The sequence below is a fragment of the Panthera onca genome, chromosome C1 (genome assembly GCF_046562875.1).
Source record: "Panthera onca isolate mPanOnc1 chromosome C1, mPanOnc1 haplotype 2, whole genome shotgun sequence".
Taxonomy (NCBI): Eukaryota; Metazoa; Chordata; class Mammalia; order Carnivora; family Felidae; genus Panthera; species Panthera onca.
The window spans coordinates 43,689,180-43,707,727 of NC_138346.1; the positions used below are offsets into that span (position 1 = coordinate 43,689,180).

At 39.3% G+C, this 18,548-nt stretch overlaps 1 protein-coding gene across 4 annotated transcripts in view; it reads right to left on the minus strand.

The window, feature by feature from the left end:
* Positions 1 to 18,548, minus strand: part of MYO1B (myosin IB) — a 188,250-nt gene that overhangs the window by 27,404 nt on the left and 142,298 nt on the right. For all 4 annotated transcript variants that reach the window (XM_060622446.3, XM_060622449.3, XM_060622448.3 and 1 more), the window contains exons 14-20: positions 14,979 to 15,083; positions 12,068 to 12,130; positions 8,340 to 8,540; positions 6,968 to 7,194; positions 3,836 to 4,036; positions 2,108 to 2,201; positions 1,099 to 1,248 (exon numbers count right to left, since the gene is read on the minus strand). In XM_060622446.3, coding sequence (XP_060478429.1) covers positions 1,099 to 1,248; positions 2,108 to 2,201; positions 3,836 to 4,036; positions 6,968 to 7,194; positions 8,340 to 8,540; positions 12,068 to 12,130; positions 14,979 to 15,083 — 1,041 coding nt within the window. The remainder of the gene's footprint in view (positions 1 to 1,098; positions 1,249 to 2,107; positions 2,202 to 3,835; positions 4,037 to 6,967; positions 7,195 to 8,339; positions 8,541 to 12,067; positions 12,131 to 14,978; positions 15,084 to 18,548) is intronic.

The window sequence follows — 18,548 nt, forward strand, 5'->3', positions numbered from 1 at the left end:
GTTAGTGACAACAGTCCTCTGTGCCTCTGCAGAATACGTATGAATAAATCTCCCATCGTGGCTGGATAGGTTCATACATGAACAGCTGTAGTACCATTGGCTGTACCCTTTCAAACCATTTTAAGGATACTCTCTTAAAGCTGAAGCAGTTTTTTTCCTTTGGCTTCATCATTTAAATATCTCATTAATTTCTCAAACGTGGACATACTACACTAAAATGTATTACATGGGAATAGGTCAGCAAAACTGTGTCCTGATTATATACTGCTTCATAGCAAAACTCTTCCAGAGCAGAAAAAGAGAGTATCCTAAAGGAGATGTGATTGCAAATTCAATTCATCTTCCGATTCTTTAGAGAAAAAGCACAGAATGAAAAAGCATTCAGAAGTAGTGTTCTTATCACAAAATTCACTTGTGAGAACACAGCCTAAGTTTAAGCCAGCCTAAAGGCAAACCTTCAGATTTCCCTCAAACTTGTTATGCCTCCAATGAAATATCTATAATCAAGTAAGGAACAAAATTCCCAAAAGAAATTCCATGTCAATTAACTAAACATACTTTATTTGTAAGTCTTTTCCCATAGATAATAGGGCCAGCAATCTGAGGACTAAAGGAAATCCAATCCTTTCACCAAATCCAGAATTCTACTAAAATGTAGCATCAGTTTTCTGGAATTAAGCCACTTTCAGTGCTGCTACAATACATGGAAAACAGCCAATTATTTTGGAAAACTGAGCCTACCCCATGAAAAGGGTTAAATGACACCATCTCTTCCAATCCGATGAGCAAATTCAAGATTTAGATTTCCCTCTATGTGGACCTATATCACTGGAAGGCAGTGTGATATACTCAACTTGAGCTATGAAATAGTCCTGGATTCAAACCTCATCTTTGCCACTTTTAGCAGCTGCGTGACCACGGGCAAGTTACTCAACGGCTCATGCCTTAGTTTTCCCACCTTTAACAAAGGTACCACAAAAGCACTCAATTTATGAGGTTGCTGGGAGAACTGAATACGTAAAACTTACACGCAAAGTACATAACAAATACTAGCCAATGAGCATCATTCTTACAGAGTAAAAGGGTGGAGGCTCTTACCGCGTATCTCCTGTACCAGGCAGCTATCACGATTTGGCTTTTTCTCATTAGTAGGAAGTGGGTACGACATTTCCACCCCCGATAAATCTTCTGAATGAGAGTGGCCAAGTCCTCAAGACGCTGCTTCCTCAGGTCTTCTAGCTTGAATAACTAATAAGAAAAGATAGCTGGATTTATCAAAACTCTACCAAAACCTTATGACATACATGAAAGACATCCCCAGGTGGAAAAATGTCATGATGTTAAGGTCAACCCCATTTGAGGAAAAAAATGAATAACTGTCTTGATTATAGATGATATGGATAATAACCCATGAGAAAACTCTTTTCATGAATTCATACAAGATCACTATTTATCTTAGGTGATATAGAATTTATGACAAATCAGAGAAGGGCCGAACTGGGCACTTAGATTTACCTTTACTCTACCCAGGAGAATGCAACTGTTATGGCAGGGAAGTGCTGATAAGGTCTCTGTTTAACAATTCAAACATTCTTCCAGATTCTCCAAATTTCCAAATTACCAAAAACACTGTTGTACTAGTTATACTTCATGCTAATTCATTTATAAAAAAATGCTCCCTTGGATGTTCCTAAGTAGAATTTTAAGCTTAAAATTTTCAGCTTAAAATTTTTTTAAACATGAGTGCTTTCATGTACCTCAAAATAATAGGGCTGTCTTTCCTAAAATTATTGCATAATTCAGGTATTATAAATACAGACTGAATTTACCTCCAATTCCTATGAGTTAAGAAGGTTTTATTGTTGTAACAACAGTTCCTTTATGATTTATGAAGTGTTGTGCAATCTAAGATTTTGATGTTTCATAAACAAATACACATGTTCCTTTAATGCCCCCTACTTGCCCATCCTCTCGGACATTTGCAGAAAAAACTGAATGAGGCACTATCGGCAGCATCTTGGGTAATGTTATGAAGTTAAATATCCTTTAAGAACTTGCCTATATGATTATAACATAAGTTCAGTCTGTAAAGGCTTGGGTTACATACTGTTCTTGGGTTCCGGATGAATATCTTTGATCTACCAAAGGAGTACTCTTCCACAGGAATCTCTAACTCATTAAAGAGAACCTCCACGCCAGCCCTATAAAAATAAATAAAAATAGTTTTCTGAGTTACAAAAAGAGGTTATCTTCTCTGAAATCACAGTATCAGGTTCTCAGTGGTATAAAATAATAGCTTTATTTCCAAGTATAATTGGTCTTTTAGTAAGCAGCCTTCTATCAAAGAATCTTCAGACTGAATTCCACGAATTAAACCAAATCCAGTTAACACTAAAAAAGTAAATTTGGGTTCAGAACTATGTAGTCTAAGACAATAGGGTATTAAAACCGTATCTTGATTTCATTAGCAGAGGTAATCTTTGAATCAGATATACCCATCACAAAGCACCAACCAGAACCCGGAGGGTGTGTAAGAAATTCACATCTATTTTGAATGCACATGGTTAATTCTCCAAAATATTTTGAATATTGCGCCTCCGTGTCTCACAGTGTGGGCAGGACCCAAGAAGAGAGTGCTAAGTGCCAGACCAATGGGGTGTCATGAAGCATAGGCCTTATGGGGTAGGAGCGAGGCCTGCCTGAACTTGGCTCTCACTTCTCCATCCTGGACCCCGGTTTCAACAGCAATTTCTAACTAAACTTTATCCCATCAACCTATGGCCTAGGTGCCAGGCAGGGAGTGAATACATGTTCTGACCTGGAAATTAGCAGTGGGAACAAACAGTACCCACATTCTATATCATCTGTGTATTGAATTTTGTAGCAGAGACCCCATCATATGTCTGGAGTTCATCTCCTTGTAGTAAAGGGTGAGTGTCTAATACTATTGATGTCCCTATTAAAGGCCAGTCCAGCGAGAATGTGGACGCAATACCAGTACAGTGAAATCAAATCCCTAGTCTCTGCACGGGCCCGTAAAAGAGGCATGTTGGCCTTCTTGTGGCAGTTGGGAGAGCTTCTACAACCTACAGAGAAGGGGCAACTCCTCTGACTGGTGAGAGCAGAAGAAAGACCACCAGACAGGCAAAGCCCACTTTCTCTTCTGCAGCAGCACCCCCCCCCCCCCCCAACCATCACACACATTCTCTCTGCATGTGGAGAGCTCACAGGGGCTGCTCCATGGGATGGGCCTGTAGTGGTCCAGTGCTCTGTCTGGGACTGGAGGGCTAAGTACAATTCAGGGAAGATAAACTGAAAGCTGCATGGCCCAGATTCTGCCATATTCTTCAATCCCGCTTTATCAGCAATAACACTGACTCTCTGAGTCCAATCTGCTCCTATATCTATTTCTCCATGGGTGCGGACCTCGTGCAAAGAGAAAGACCCTCACCCCCACCTACTGTCTGTCTCTGGGGTTAATTCCCTACAGAAAAAAACCAAAAGGGTGAGAGCACTGATCCAAGATACCTCTAACTCCACCCTTTTATGATTCTACACAAATATACTTAGCAATTACAGATCCCTTCCTACTAACTTGCCACAGCGTATTTTTAAAATTTGTGGATTGGATAAGCCCCATCCAAACTTTACAATCGAGACCTCTATAATCAATCAATAATTAATACAAAATGGTATCCTGATGGAAGATGGTCCAATACAGAGGTTACATCCAACTTTCCATCAAATTCTGTATACTAACAGCACGTGAAGAAAACAGCATGTTATTTGTATCCTTTATAACTTCATTATTAAATGTAACCAATGAATTTCTTACCTTGCTGGTCCTTTCCAATGAGGCCATGTTTGTTTACAAAGCATTTTGTATCTTTCTAGGCAAGGTTCATAGGCCTGCCTGAAGGCATAGCCTGCCCTCCTGACTCGGACATTCTCCAAAAGTCCCAGGTACCTGATCTGATGACACACAAGAGCCTCGTTGAAGATGTGTGCCGCTTTTTTATCATTTGGTTTGATGCACCTAAAAGATCACAAAGATTTTAGGTTTTAAACTCTGTCTCTTATGGATATATCTGTCTGTGTTTTATAAAATATAGTATATAGTTATTTACTGCTTGGGATAATTATTTATTATTCTTGGGTAACCTAGTCATTTCTTTTGAAATTATTTCAAATCATTTTACAGAAAATACGTGACATACATGTGAGTTAAAAAAGAATATAATGCCAACCCATACAGTAAAATGGATGAGTATCACTGACATTTCGTTGACTGAAATAAGTTTGACATAAAAGAGTACACTTTTTATGTGAAATTCGAGAAAAATAAATCTATGGCTAGAAACCAGTTTGCTGTTACCTCTGGGGAGAATTAGGGGTACAGATCAACAGGGAAGGGGCATAAAGGAATCTTATGGGATGATGGAAATGTTTTATATCTTGGTCCAGATGGGGTTAAAACTTAAACAAGCTGTACAATGAAGAGTCATACACTTTACTGTATTGTATGTGTATTAGATACTTCAGTGACATTATTAAAAACACTGTTGTCTCCCTATAACCCCATATCTCCCTCCTTTTCAAAAAAAAATTTTTTTTAATGTTTATTTATTTTTGAGAAAGAGAGAGAGAGAGACAGAGAGTGAGCAGGGGAGGGGCAGAGAGAAAGGGAGACACAGAATCCGAAGCGGGTTCCAGGCTCTTAGCTGTCAGCACAGAGCCTGATGGGGGCTCAAAACCACGAACTGTGAGATCATGACCCGAGCTGAGGTCAGATGCCTAACTGACTGAGCCACCCAGGTGCCCCTCTCCCTCCTTTTTAACAGGGCATTTTGCTGCTCAAAGAAAGACAACATTTCCCAGCCTCCTTTGCAAGCAGGTGTGGCCATGTGATTAAAACTGTGGCCACTAGGATCATAGCAGAATTAATATATGGCACTTCTGAAAGTGTCTTTAAAAGGAAGGGGCTTGCATTCCCTTTGTTCTTCTGCTAACTGCTCGTTGGGAATGTAGCCATGGTGGAGAGCCATCTTTGACAATATGGATGAGAGAAACACCCTGGGAATCACAGAGCCACAAAACAAAGATGTCGTATTAGCCCTGGAGTCCTTATACTCAGAAGTTACATAAGAAATAAATGACAATCTTGTTTAAGCCATTGTTATGTTTGGATCTTATGGAAGCAACCTCTGTATCTTCATTAACACTGCTGCTAAACATTTATGGTTACATTTGCCTACCTACAACTGCTAAATAAATTCTACACACATATGTAATAGGTGAACAATTAAATCTTATGACCTCAGTGTTTTTATGCTTCTCCTTTAACATTTATAAAAATAATGTCCACTCTTTGGCTTAAAAATAGACAACCAGGGGGTGCCTAAGTGGCTCAGTCTGTTAAACGTCCGACTTCAGCTCAGGTCATGATCTCATGGTTTGTGGGTTCAAGCCCATGTCTGGCTCTGTGCTGACAGCCCAGAGCCTGGAGCCTACTTCAGATTCTGTGTCTTCCACTCAAAAGTAAATAAACATTAAAAAAAAAAAAAAAATAGACAACCAGATCAGTGGAACAGACTAGTGTGTTTAGACTTAGACTCTTACATGTGCTTTCAACTGAATTTCAATAAAGACATCAAGATAACTGAATAAAAAATAAGAGTTTTTTTTCTTTTCAATATATGATGCCAGAGCAACAGGTTATCTATATGGAAAAATATGGACCTTAATATGAAATTTGAAACTACAAAGACTCTAGGAAAAAATATGATAATATTCACAAACTTGTAGTTCATTAAGACTTCTTAGAAATACATTAAAACCACTAAAAGGGAAGGGGAATGAAGGAACAATTCTGGGGTAACAGAGTGTTCCATATCTGGACCAGGGTGGTGGTTGCCAAAGTGTATATATACACTGGTGAAAAAAATAACTGAGCTGTTCACCTAGGATCTGTGCATACCATGTCATGTAAATTATTATTAAGTAATGATTTTTTTAAAGTCCACTTAATTGAGAATAACAAAAGCAACTGACCACAGAAAATTTCCTTTTTTTTCTTTCTTTTTTGAAACTAGGATCTTTACCCAATATATGCTCCAACCTGACTGACTGCAATCAAACCAGGGGATTCTGACTCTTTATATTTGTTACTAATATCAATATTTGGTAAACAAGCCAGACACAAAAATGTTCTTCACGCTAGTTTCCTCGCAACTGTATTTGCAAAGGCAATTATGGAAGGTATGTGTGGGTATGTATGCATTATATGAAATCTGACCTGTTAGACACACATCTCCTATTATCTAGTTCACCAAATACACACATGTAAAACTCTAATCCTAATTGGTCTTTACTGAATCTTGAGATCTAAGATGCCCAGAAAAAGAAAAAAGAGACCAGATGCTTCTTAAGGAATTCTTTCTGTTGCTTTGAAAAATGTAAGATTGGGGAGTCATTCCTTTCTTCAAATCTACAAGTCTCCTAGAAAAGAAAGAGGCACATATTTTCTAACACCAAAGTTCTAACTAAAGCCCCACTTGCTTTAATGCTGCATTCTAAGTTAATGTAACAAGAATCCAAAACGAATCCAATAAAGAGTATTATGCAAAACCCTTACCAGAAAGAAAGTATACATTTCTGAATTTGTCATTAAACAAAAAAGAGATACAGAAAGTTAAGAACCCTAGGACCCAACAATGCGATTTCATTAAATATCTATTCCCATCCCGCACCACACTTTTTTCCCCCATTCTGAAATTCCTTACTTGAAGGCAGGTAAAGGGCACTGGAGTATTTTTTAAGTAAACCCAAGATACCACATTATTCGACGTGTAAGAGCTTCAGTTATCCTCTGCTGGGGCTAATTCAGATTAAGGCAAACAGGAAAATGATCTTCCTTGAAAGTGCCTTCATGATGAACTTGTCAGAGAATTTTATGTGCCAAAAATACCTAATGTAGTTTGGATTCTTGGTCTGCAGGTTTTTCATCAGCGTGGCCACGGATGCCTTGAACTGAGAGCCTGCTGTAGGAGGCCTTTTCAGGTTGATCTTGGCTGGGTTCCCTTCCGGGAACAAAGACTTGATGAGGGTGTGGCTGGCCTTCCACATGGCTTGGGACAGGTCTCGATACAGAAGGTCATTGTTTTTGTCAACAAATCCTTCCACCTGGTACAGCACCTACGAGTAGCACAAGAGACTCCGCAGCTGATAAACTGTACTCCAGAACGTCATATAACCGTTAAAAATATTCCAGGACTATCTATTGCCGTCTCCTCTTTCTCCATCAAAAAACCCCCGACACATTAGTCACACTCCTAATACCGAATTAGCCTCCAAGTTTAAATTCCATCTGTCTAAATCACAGAAGAGTTCAAAATAAATTCTATTACCCTTCAGGATTTGCAAGAATAAACTCCAAAAATGCTCTCATAACATTTTCAAAGGATTTTAGGCTTTTTTGGTGTTTGAGCACATTTTTGAGGTTTTACTTTTTTTTTTTTTTTTTAAGTTCACATATGCCAATTCTAGTCTTAAGTAGATAGGAGAAAATAGAGATAGCACTGATATTTTCAGACATCCTAGGTGAGCAGAGAAATTGAACAGAAAAGTATCTTTTAGTAACATAAGCTGGGGGGGTGGGAATAAGTACCAAGTTCCAACTTTTTGAAATTAACAGTAATTCAGATACTATATACTTAATTTTTACTAGCTACATAATTGAGAATGTTTTCCTCTTTGAAGTTTGTAATCTTATTTAGAAGAAAGGAGGTATTAATGTCAATCAATACTTTCTCAGGACTCTGAAAATCAAGCTACGGTCAAATTTGTTTTTAACATTTTTATGTATCTTAGATGGTATAAAATTCCCTCACAAAAGCAAATGAATAATGTTTTTAAAAAGTCAGTATTTCCCCACTGTTGTTTCAAAATCTCAATCTAATAACTCATAATATTTGTGTGCTTGTAAAACCTTATTGTAAGTCTTTAGTGTCTCCTAATTTTTACCACCACGTCTCCTTTTATTCATGTTGACAGATCTATTTTTATAGGATATCTCAGAGCTGAGAAACAACAAAATCGACTTTTAAAATACATTCCAACTCTCTCATGAAGTCCACTGGCTTTCCTCTCAGCTCTGAGTATTAGTAAGATTTTGCTCAACATGACCCAGATTCTACTTCTACTGAACATTTACTGATTCTACTCTTCTAGCAACTCAGCTTCTCCTCACGAGTTGGCACTGGTCAGAACGCTACCTCTGAGGCACAGCTTCCTCGGGGGAACAGCCGCAGGCCCGCTGAGCGCTCATGGCTCCCCCATACCTTGCCGGCATAGTGCTGAATTCTGAAACAGCTATGAGGCAGGGATGTGTCATTGAGAAACCGAGAGCTCTTGCTCATCCGGCTCTCGAAGTGCTGGTGGGTGGCACACACTTGGTTGAGCTTCTCCAAGAAGGTCTCGTCGGTAACCGTGCCAGGCCTCAGGCACTCCTCATCCAGCATGGCCAGGATTCCATTTGTGTTCTGCGAGAAAGGAAGTAAAAAGGTTTCCTTCCTTCCTCACTGTATTGTTTTCATAATGATTCCTAATTACACCGTCAAACACAATTAAAAAACTTAGTCACGAGAAAATTCCGTTCAGTTACAACGAAAAGCAGACAATCAAAACAAGTAACAAAAAGCCACAGAAGTCGGTCCCCTTCCACAGTGTCCCAGGTGTGTGTGTGATGTTGGGGAGGAGGGGTCTGTATCAGTTGCCCTCCCCATTCCCTTCCGCCCTCAGAACAGGACCTATGGAGTCACCTCAGCCACCTCAGCGGGCTGATGACTGCAACTCACATTGTTCGAAAAAGGCAAGTCAGACCTCATATTCAAAACACATTCAAACACAAATCTAAACGTCAGAAACTAATGTGACAATGCTGTCTCTACAACATGTGGTCATAAATCACAAAGCACAGTCTTTTCTAAGGCCATTATTTGATTCATAGCTTGAGAAGGAAATTGGTTTCAGATGTTTTCAAATTGTTCATGTGTTCAAAATACGGTTTATTTTGTAGTGTAGTAAAAAAAAAAAAAGATGTGATTTGGGATCAATGCAATCAAGCTGTATTTCAAGAGTATCTGTTTAGAATAAAATTCGTATTCCACATAAAATTTCAAAACGGGTGTTGAACATGAGTGAGAATTTGTTATGTATTCAGACCCTATGATTGTATTTATCCCAAGAGCAGCCAGCCCAGTTAAAAGGAGTAAAAAATCAGGAATCTTCTACTTTGCTAAATAAAGGCCGTTGTTCCTTGGATTGCCCCTACAGGCTCATATGTCTCCATTCCCAAGAGAATAATCCACTCTACTGACCATCAGCCCCACCCACATCCACCAGGCAAGAGTCCCGGGTTCCTCTCTCCTTCTCCTCACAAGGCCGGGACATCCTCTGACCAGGATTTGTTGATTCCACACAAAACCCAGGGGAAGTGTGGACTCTCAGGAATCAAGTATGTTCATAACAACCCCAGAGTAAACATTACTTTTAGGTAACGCTGGAAGAAAACATTTCCTTTATGTGCCCAGGCTCCTATGTGAACACGAGTTTCTTCAAACATATGTGCAAGGGTGCTTAGGGCTGAGATAATCTAATTAAACTAAGTGTATGAACACTGTTTTCTCTTTTTTTCCTTCTTGAAGGGAAATAATTAAGTTCAAGGTTATTATTTATGAAGGAAAATGTGCTAGTCATGACTTCTGGAAGTCAAGTTCCCACAATTTGGGTTCCACAAAATTTACCAGGAAAACTTTCCAGTCAGTCTACTGATTTCCTAGATATTAGAGTTCTGAACTGCTTACATGGAACATTAGTGTTCACACTCCAACACTGTTCAGATTTTTCAAAACGAAGTTTACTTATTAATAGAAAAACAGTAACGCTTCAGCATATTCAATTTAATTAAAGGTGCAGCTTTCAGGAATATCTTGAAAACTGAGAGAAGAGGTAACTGGCTAATTATATAATTTCCAAAAGGTCTTGTGAAAGGCACTTGTTGGGACATGTAGTGCCTGTGATTCTATTCCTAAAACACAGCACTCACCTACCACTGACAACTAAAACCACTGTAGGACAATAAAGGTTATGCATTGTTTCAAATAACTTTGTTATCAAAGCCAGGAGTGAGAGTAATCCTAAGCATAAAATAAGTTTTTCCAGGTTTTCACATACAAATCAATCTTCCTGCAGTCAATTCATTTATAATAAACTACAGACAATGATATAAAAATAAAATATTTAGTAACCTTTTGGAATCTAAGACATATCTAGTAATTTTTTAGACTTCAAAAGCCTTTTCACATATATACAGACAAATGTGGTCACCTGAAAAATCCTATGGCTCTTGGCCACCTGCAAAGTCACACACAAGACATCCCCCGCATAGGTTCTCTGAACCAAGGCTAGGTCAATACTTGAGCCACTCCTGGGGTCCTACTTAACTCAGCTCCCATGACTGTCCCTTCATCTTCCTTTATCTTAACTTGAAGGGCATGTTTTTTTGTTGTTCTTTATTTACTTTAAATTTTTTTTAAATGTTTATTTATTTTTGACAGAGAGAGAGAGACAGAGACAGAGACAGAGACAGAGCATGAATGGAGGAGGGGCGGAGAGAGAGGGAGACACAGAATCCAAAGCAGGCTCCAGGCTCTGAGCTGTCAGCACAGAGCCCAACGTGGGGTTTGAACTCACAGACCGTGAGATCATGACCTGAGCCGAACTCGGACGCTCAACTGACTAAGCCACCCAGGCGCCCCTGTTCTTTATTTACTTAAAATTTTTTCCCAGCTGTACTGAGATATAATTGACATGTAACACTGTGTAAGTTTGAGGTATACGAGGCGATAATTTGGTACCCTTTCAATATTGCAAAATGATTACCACCATAACCTTAGTTAACAGCTCTATCACATCACATAATTACCATTTCTTTTTCGTGATGAGGACATTTAAAAATTACCCTCTTAACTATTTTCAAATACATAATATAGCACTGTTAACTGTAATCACCATGCTACACATTACATCTCTAGAACTTATTCATCTTGCAACTAGAAAGTCTGTACCCTTTGACTGACATCTCCCCATTTCCCCTACTCCCAGCCCCTAGCAACGGCCATTCTCTTCTGTTTCTTTGGCTTTTTTAGATTCTACATATAAATGATGTCATGCATTTGTCTTTCTCCGACTAACTTATTTCACTTAGTGTAATGCCCTCAAGGTCCATCTGCGTTGTCACAAATGACAGGATTTCCTTCTTTCTCGTGGCTGAATAACATGCCATTGTATATACACACATCTTCTTTATCCATTCATCTATAGACGGACACTTAGGCTGTTTCCATATCTTGGCTATTGTGAACAACCCTGTAATTAACATGGGAGTAAATATCTCTCTCCAAGATCCTGATTCCGTTTCCCTTGGATATATTCCCAAAGTGGAATTGCTACCATCATATGGTAGTTCTATTTTTAATTTTTTGACGAACCTTCATACTATCTTCTGTTATGGCTGCACTAATTTACATTCCCACCGGGAGTGCACAGAGGTTCCTTTTACTTCACATCCTCACCAATAATTATCTTTTTGGTAATAACCATTGAACGGGATATGAAGAAGCTACTAGAGTTTTAGAAATGAAATGGATATTTGATTTGGCGAAAACCTTTTTTTCAGAGCCTCCTCTGACCAGTGCTCATATTCCCAGGAGCCGCGGACCGGACCTGGGTTACCAGTATACAGAAAAGAATGATGCATCTAAGGCATATTAATGCCCTAAAGGGCTCTGTGATGCGGCCACAAGATGAGCACAGGAAATCCTAGCCAAGGATCAAAATGTCCAGCTGTCTATATGTGTGTTCAAGAACTGTGTATGATTTCTCATGGCTACAATAAAGTCTCTAGAACTCCACAGCTCTCAGAAGTGTCAAAATCAAGGCAGTGAGGTCTTCTGTAAGCAGTAAATTATTACTGAGAATTTTTTAGAAAATTATACCTAATACTCACATTTTCTATCAGGTCACAAATGATAGCATTATTGAAGTAGTCAATGTGTGTCCATTCTATGCCCTGAGAAAGAAAGCAGAACAAAATCAGATTCCATACGATGATGATACTACAACACTACCATCTATAAAACAGACTCTGCCATCTTAATATATTTCACTTCCTCTCTGAATATTTCCTTTACACAATAATGCAGCAAATGTCATCTTCCGGTTCCCAAAACTTCCCTAATTGTAGCAGTCCGCCATTGACACGATGTGACTGAAGGAACACCCTTGACCTGTTCTGAGACTGCCCCTCATTCCACTCTGCCATCTGTGACAATTTCCCATGCACTCCCCTGGCTCTGTGCCAAACACGGACTCAACAGGCCCTTGGGTCAATATTACTCTGTGTATATTTACAATGTTTATAAGGAAATAAGTCAGAACTTGATCCCAGGAATCTAGGGCCTACATTTTTCTGTTCTTGATTTGTAATCACAAGGAAAAAATTAATTTTAGAGTCAATCCCATGTTGTAGGGCAGTTGACTATTTCAAATGTAAAAATATCCCAGTGCTAAGACAAAATATTTTCAACATAAGGAAAGACACAAAAACCAACCCACTGGTTCTAATGCTAGCTACAAAGCCAAATCTGTGAGGCTAAATGTAATCGTTCTGGATCTGTTTATACTCTGCCCATAAGTGTAAACATTTATTTTTCCTCTAAGGGGAAGAAATTTAATTCATACAGCAAGCTAGGGATCTTCCTATATATTCTTAGACGTGTCTCAGACAATCTGTACAAACTTTTAAGTTACACATCAAAGTTGGGGCAATCTCTTTATGGTGAGAAGACAGGAAGGGAACGAATCTGGCTTTTAGGAAGTTTACGTTAAAAAAGTGCCAGAAAAGTATAAAACGTTTCTAAAGCATGATGATCATTCTGAAAGAAAGATGAAATATTTATGATGTAGCTTTCAAGTAGATGGGTCATTTTACTAAGTCACTGGGGATAACAATCACATTAGAAAAATCTATATTGAGGCAAAAAAAAAAAGGATTCAGTGTCTTTAATGATTTACAACTATGCTATAGAAAATGAAGAAAAATAGGTAGTATCATTATTCACATATTAAAGCAAATAAATGAAAAGGAAACAAAAATATAATACAACATATGCAGAATATGATGATTTCTCCTTTTGTCTGAAATAATTTTATACTTCCAAAAACATTAACTATTTAAGAAATGAAAGGATGAAAACCAAGTATGGTTTTACAATTAAGGATACAAGGACTTTGTAAACACTACTTCTGATTACTTTCAAATTACATTGAGATAATCAATACACAGCACCTGTACAACACCTGGCAATACAGTAAGAGCTCAATAAATATTACCTGTTTTTATTATAAAATTTTAGGAAATCAGTGCTTTTCAAGATTGAACAAAGCCTCAAAATATTTTCAAATTTATAGAGTGATACTGACTTTTTGGGTATATAGTTCTCATAAGTTTTGGCAAATGCATGGTGTAATGTAACCACCACCAAAATTCCCTTGTTTTTCCCCTTGGTAGTCACACTCTCACGACTCCCGTCCTCTGGCAATGACCAACTCTTCTGTCTCTGTCACTTTGCCTTTTCTGGAACAACATATCATGGAATCATACAGTATGCAGACTTTTGAGTCTGGCTTCCTTCATTTGGCATTAGTGCATTTGAGAATCCTTCATTTTATGGTGTTTATCAATTGTTTGTTCCTTTTTCTTTCCTTTTTTTTTTTTTGGACAATGGAACGCCATTTTTATTTTATTATTTTTTTCCTTTCATGTTTAGTATGTTTTACTCTGGAAAAGCCATGATTAAAATTCTTCAGATGAGCACATGATCAAGTATTTGTTGGCTTAAAAAAATTTTTTTTCAGTAGAGGTGACACACTGTTACATTAGTTTCAGGTGTACAACCTCATGCCCCAACTTGTCTATACCTTAGTCTATGCCCAACACAAGTGTGGCTGCCATCTGTCACCATGCAACACTACTTCAAGACCATGGACTATCCCACGCTGGGCCTTTTATTTCTGTGACTTATCCATTCCATAACTGGAAACCTGTATGTCCCACTCCCTTTCACCCACTTTGCTCATCCCCCACCGCCTTCCCTCTGGCAAGCATCAGTTTGCTCTCTGTGTTTATCAGACTGCTTTTTGTTTATTCATTTGTTTTGTTTTTTAGATTCCACAGGAGGGAAATCATACGGTGTCTGTGTTTCTCAGTCTCACTTATTTCACTCAGCATAATACTCTCCAGGTCCATCCCTGGTGTTGCAAATGGCGTTTCTTCCTTTTTTAAAAATTTTTTTTAATGTTTATTTATTTTTGAGAGAGACACAGAGCACGAGTGGGGGAGGGGCAGAGAGAGAGGGAGACACAGAATCCGAAGCAGGCTTCAGGCTCTGAGCTGTCAGCACAGAGCCCGACACGGGGCTCGAACCCATGAACGCAAGATCATGATTGGACGCTCAACCGACTGAGCCACCCAGGCGTCCCGTGTTTGTTCCTTTTTAATTGCTGAGTAGTGTTTCCTTGTATGGATGTCACAGTTGTTGGTCCATTCATCTCAGACTCTTTTTTTTTAAACACACTATTATTTTACATCATTGCACTAGAATCCACCAGGACTCAAGTCAGTCAACTGTTTACTGAGCATCTACTATGTGCCAGGCATCGTTGGAGGCACTAGCAGCAGAGCAGCAAAGATAATCCCAGGTAGCTTAGATGTCATAACAAATGGGTTTTTAAGAGACACAACATGGCTACACTCAGATAAATCTGATTTTAGGATCATGTTTAGATAGGCTTCGAAATCCACAATTTGTATTATGAGTATAAAAGGAACATTTAAAAAACATATATTTCAACATTACCTCCCGTATATACTCTTCTTGCTCCTCTTTAAGAGTAAGTTCAATGAAGATCTGTTGTAGCTTTTCATTACAATAATTAATAATGAACTGCTCAAAGCTGTTGTCCTATATGGAGAAAAATGAAAACGGCCTTATGAACCATGCACTAGCTGTCCCACAGCAGCGATGCTCCAACAGCTCAATCCATAAGAGACATCACACGCCATCTCGCAGATTTAACTGCAGCCCAGCACACAGCTCCTGGGACACCGAGGCCCAGCACACAGAGGGTTTGCACACCGCAGGCACTCAAGAAATGGCTCACGAGTCAAGTGAATGAATGAGGTATACACACGTTATGCAGTATTTGAAAGATGAAGACTTTTAGTTGACAGAGAAGCACTCTACATGTGGTTAAAAAAAAAAAAAGTTTCTCCTAAAGGATCAGAAAAGGAACAGTGAGCTTTAGAATCTCTGTCACCTAAGTTCTCAATCTTCCATTCTCAGGTGAAACTCTAGAGCCCAAGAAAGTCTTCCTGACCTGACCACTTATTGCCCCCTTCTGAGGTCAGCTCCCTCATTCAAACTCTTAGATACCAGCACTTTTTAAAAAATCATGCTGTGTGTATATACGTGTGTGCATGTGCATATGTGTACACATGTATTGATCAGTTTCAGCCTCATCTGTCTCATTAGACTGTATGTTCCTTAAGGGCAAGGGCTGACCACGTGTCTCTCTTGCTGACCAAAGTAAGCCCATGCCTTGCACAGGACTTTGCACCTAGCAAGTTCTCCACACGTACTTGATGAGTGAATGAATGAGTGAAGTGCCTAAAAAATAAGAGACCCAAGGGAATCAGCACATCAAAATCATCTCCCCAGCGAGAAACAATCTCTCTTCTCTCAGAAGGCTCACATATTTATCACCCTTCGGCCCCTCAGCAGTTTCTCTTCATGTTAGAGTTACCTCCTATGAACTCCGATGCAAGATCCACACCTAAATCATCTCTGAACAATCCACAGGGTTTAATGTACTGACATATATACTGAGGGCACAAAATGCATGCCTGTGGAATGAATACAATTCGCCAAGAACCACACCATTCCGGAAGAGGTAGATCTGGTAAGAAAACATGTTCTCTTCACCTCTATCATATGTCTTTGCAGACAGGAGATGGCAGCCATGGGAGCAAGGGATGGTATGACCTCACCACTGATAAACCTGACTCCTGTCCCACTGAGGTGGCTATTCCTGGCCTAATGAGCTAGGAGTGTCCAGGCGTGAAACTGAAGCTCGTCGCTTCCTGTGAAAACACAGAGCAACTGGCCTTCGAATCTCTCCGTGAGTGACGAAAGCAAAAAAGTCACGCAGTATCTGACCACATTCTTTGCCGGAAGTCAGCTAAGGGTTTCCTATCACCAGTGATGAACTAATTAATCAGGGAAAACTTCTAACTCTAAACCTTAAATGACACATAAACACTATCACTGACTAATCTTTTAATGCTAAATCTGGTCAAGGATAAAAGCTATTTTGTTTTTTGATTTTAATGTTGCAGGTTCTTGCTAAAGGGCACACGCTGATTTTCAAGACTAACACAGTCTTAGGTACAAAGGGCCTTCCCCAATACTCATTTTCACATAAAATTTTAAAAGCTATGTGTTCTAATCTTTGGAACTTAACAATTTTTGTCAGAAGCACAAGCCCATCTGGGATAGACGCCTTATTATGATTATGGTCAGGATAAGGTCATTTCTCAATGAGGAAGTCTAGGTTTCTTAGTTTGGTAAAATATATCCTTATATAATACCACTACCCCAAATTAAACTTACAAATAAAATTAAAGTTTTAATGGGTTTCCATGAAATTCATGGAGTAAATCCTTCCTGTTAATTTAATAAGTCTATGCTCATGGAGCCATTTAAGCAAAATGATGCTGAACTTCATATGGTAATTAATGAGGAAAAGGAAGTGGAGAATAAGTAGTGTCCTTGGACACATCACATGACCATGAACAGCTTGAAGTACGCTCTGCAACAGGACTATGAAATACACACAAGCAGGTTAGAAATCAGAGGCAAAGCTTCACAATTACAACGCCACTCAAGGAGTAAGTTAGAACTCAACTAGATTTCCCTTCAACATTTAAAGATTCCTGTATGAATTCTCTATTTCATATCTGCACACAGTTAATCAATGGCCATTTACTGCAAAATCCACACAGCTGGAGAAGCCATTAACACAGGAGCATGCAACAGACTGTCACTGCAAACAGTTCATACTTACTGCATTCTGGTGCAAAAAGGGACAGATTATACAAAATGCAATCAGTTCTTAATTTGCCATAAACTTCTAACAGTAAACACTTATCGACAGTTATTCATTGGTGCAAATGACAGATTTTACCATTTGGGCTATGTTTCTGATTGGCATAAAACTCCGAAATCAAGGCACACGTCCAACCAGTTCAAACCACAGGTCTACAATACCTACAGGTGGTGTCTGAACTGTGGTTCTGCGAGGCGTGAGCTACGCAGGATAAAAAGTCTGACTCAGACAATACCTCATGTGACTTGCTTGAAGTCCCAAGTCTTCAGGATTTAATGCGTCTAATTCTGAATTATCAGGAAAAACGTGTATGTATAACCCATCGCCCCAGGGAGTCAGAGACAGAGGCAATTAGCAGGTCACCACAAGAGTGAAGAGATCCAGCAAGATCCAGAAGCAGCTCCTCTTTCTCACCACCGCACTCCCCCTCACCCCCCCCTCCCCCCCCCCCCCCCGTGCTGTCCCTGCTATGTCTCTCCTTCAAACATAAACAATGTGGTAAGGAGAGAGCGTTCTGGAGACAGCCTAAGAAAAAAACTGGTCTCTCCTACCTTATCCTGTTGCTTAAAGAACAAAAACAAAATAGAACAGCACAATCACCAAGGCAGAAACCAGCTTACTTCCCCACAGAAATATCTGAGCATTTATTGCAAACATACCTCACAGCCTGCAAAACGTGCAAATCACCAGAGCAATCATTATTGCCAAAAATGAAGGCCATCGCATTTCTTATGATCTGTGTTTGAGTTGTTGACATTGTCCAAATGTTTTGGGAAATGGGACTTCACGAATCATTAAAAATAACATGCAAAAGTTTATAATTTGCAAAAAAAAAAAAAAAAAAAAAAAAATTAAGGAGCAGCCTGGTAGCAGTTCCTATAGCTGCACCTTGCACAGGCTCTGAACGTGACTTCGTGTACACAGGCACTAAACACCGCTGGGTTTTCCACTCGGGTCCTTCTTCCCTTTAGAAAACAGCTAAACTGGATCTAGGAACCATCACATGAATACAAAGGCCCCGAAGCAATTTGATATTTGGATGCTTTTTGTGTGTCGAGAACCGTGGGTGGCCAGAGATCCCTGAGCTGGGCGCTGTCTCCCACATGTCAGTCTCATGAATCAAAGTCTCCTAAGGAGGAAGTGGGCAGGAACTTGAATGACTCATCTCCCCTCCCGTCTCCAGTTTTCTACCCATGCCCCATGCATGGAATGTGTCTCCACTGTCTAAGTCACATTTATCCCTAAATGCTAAGGGAGAAAAC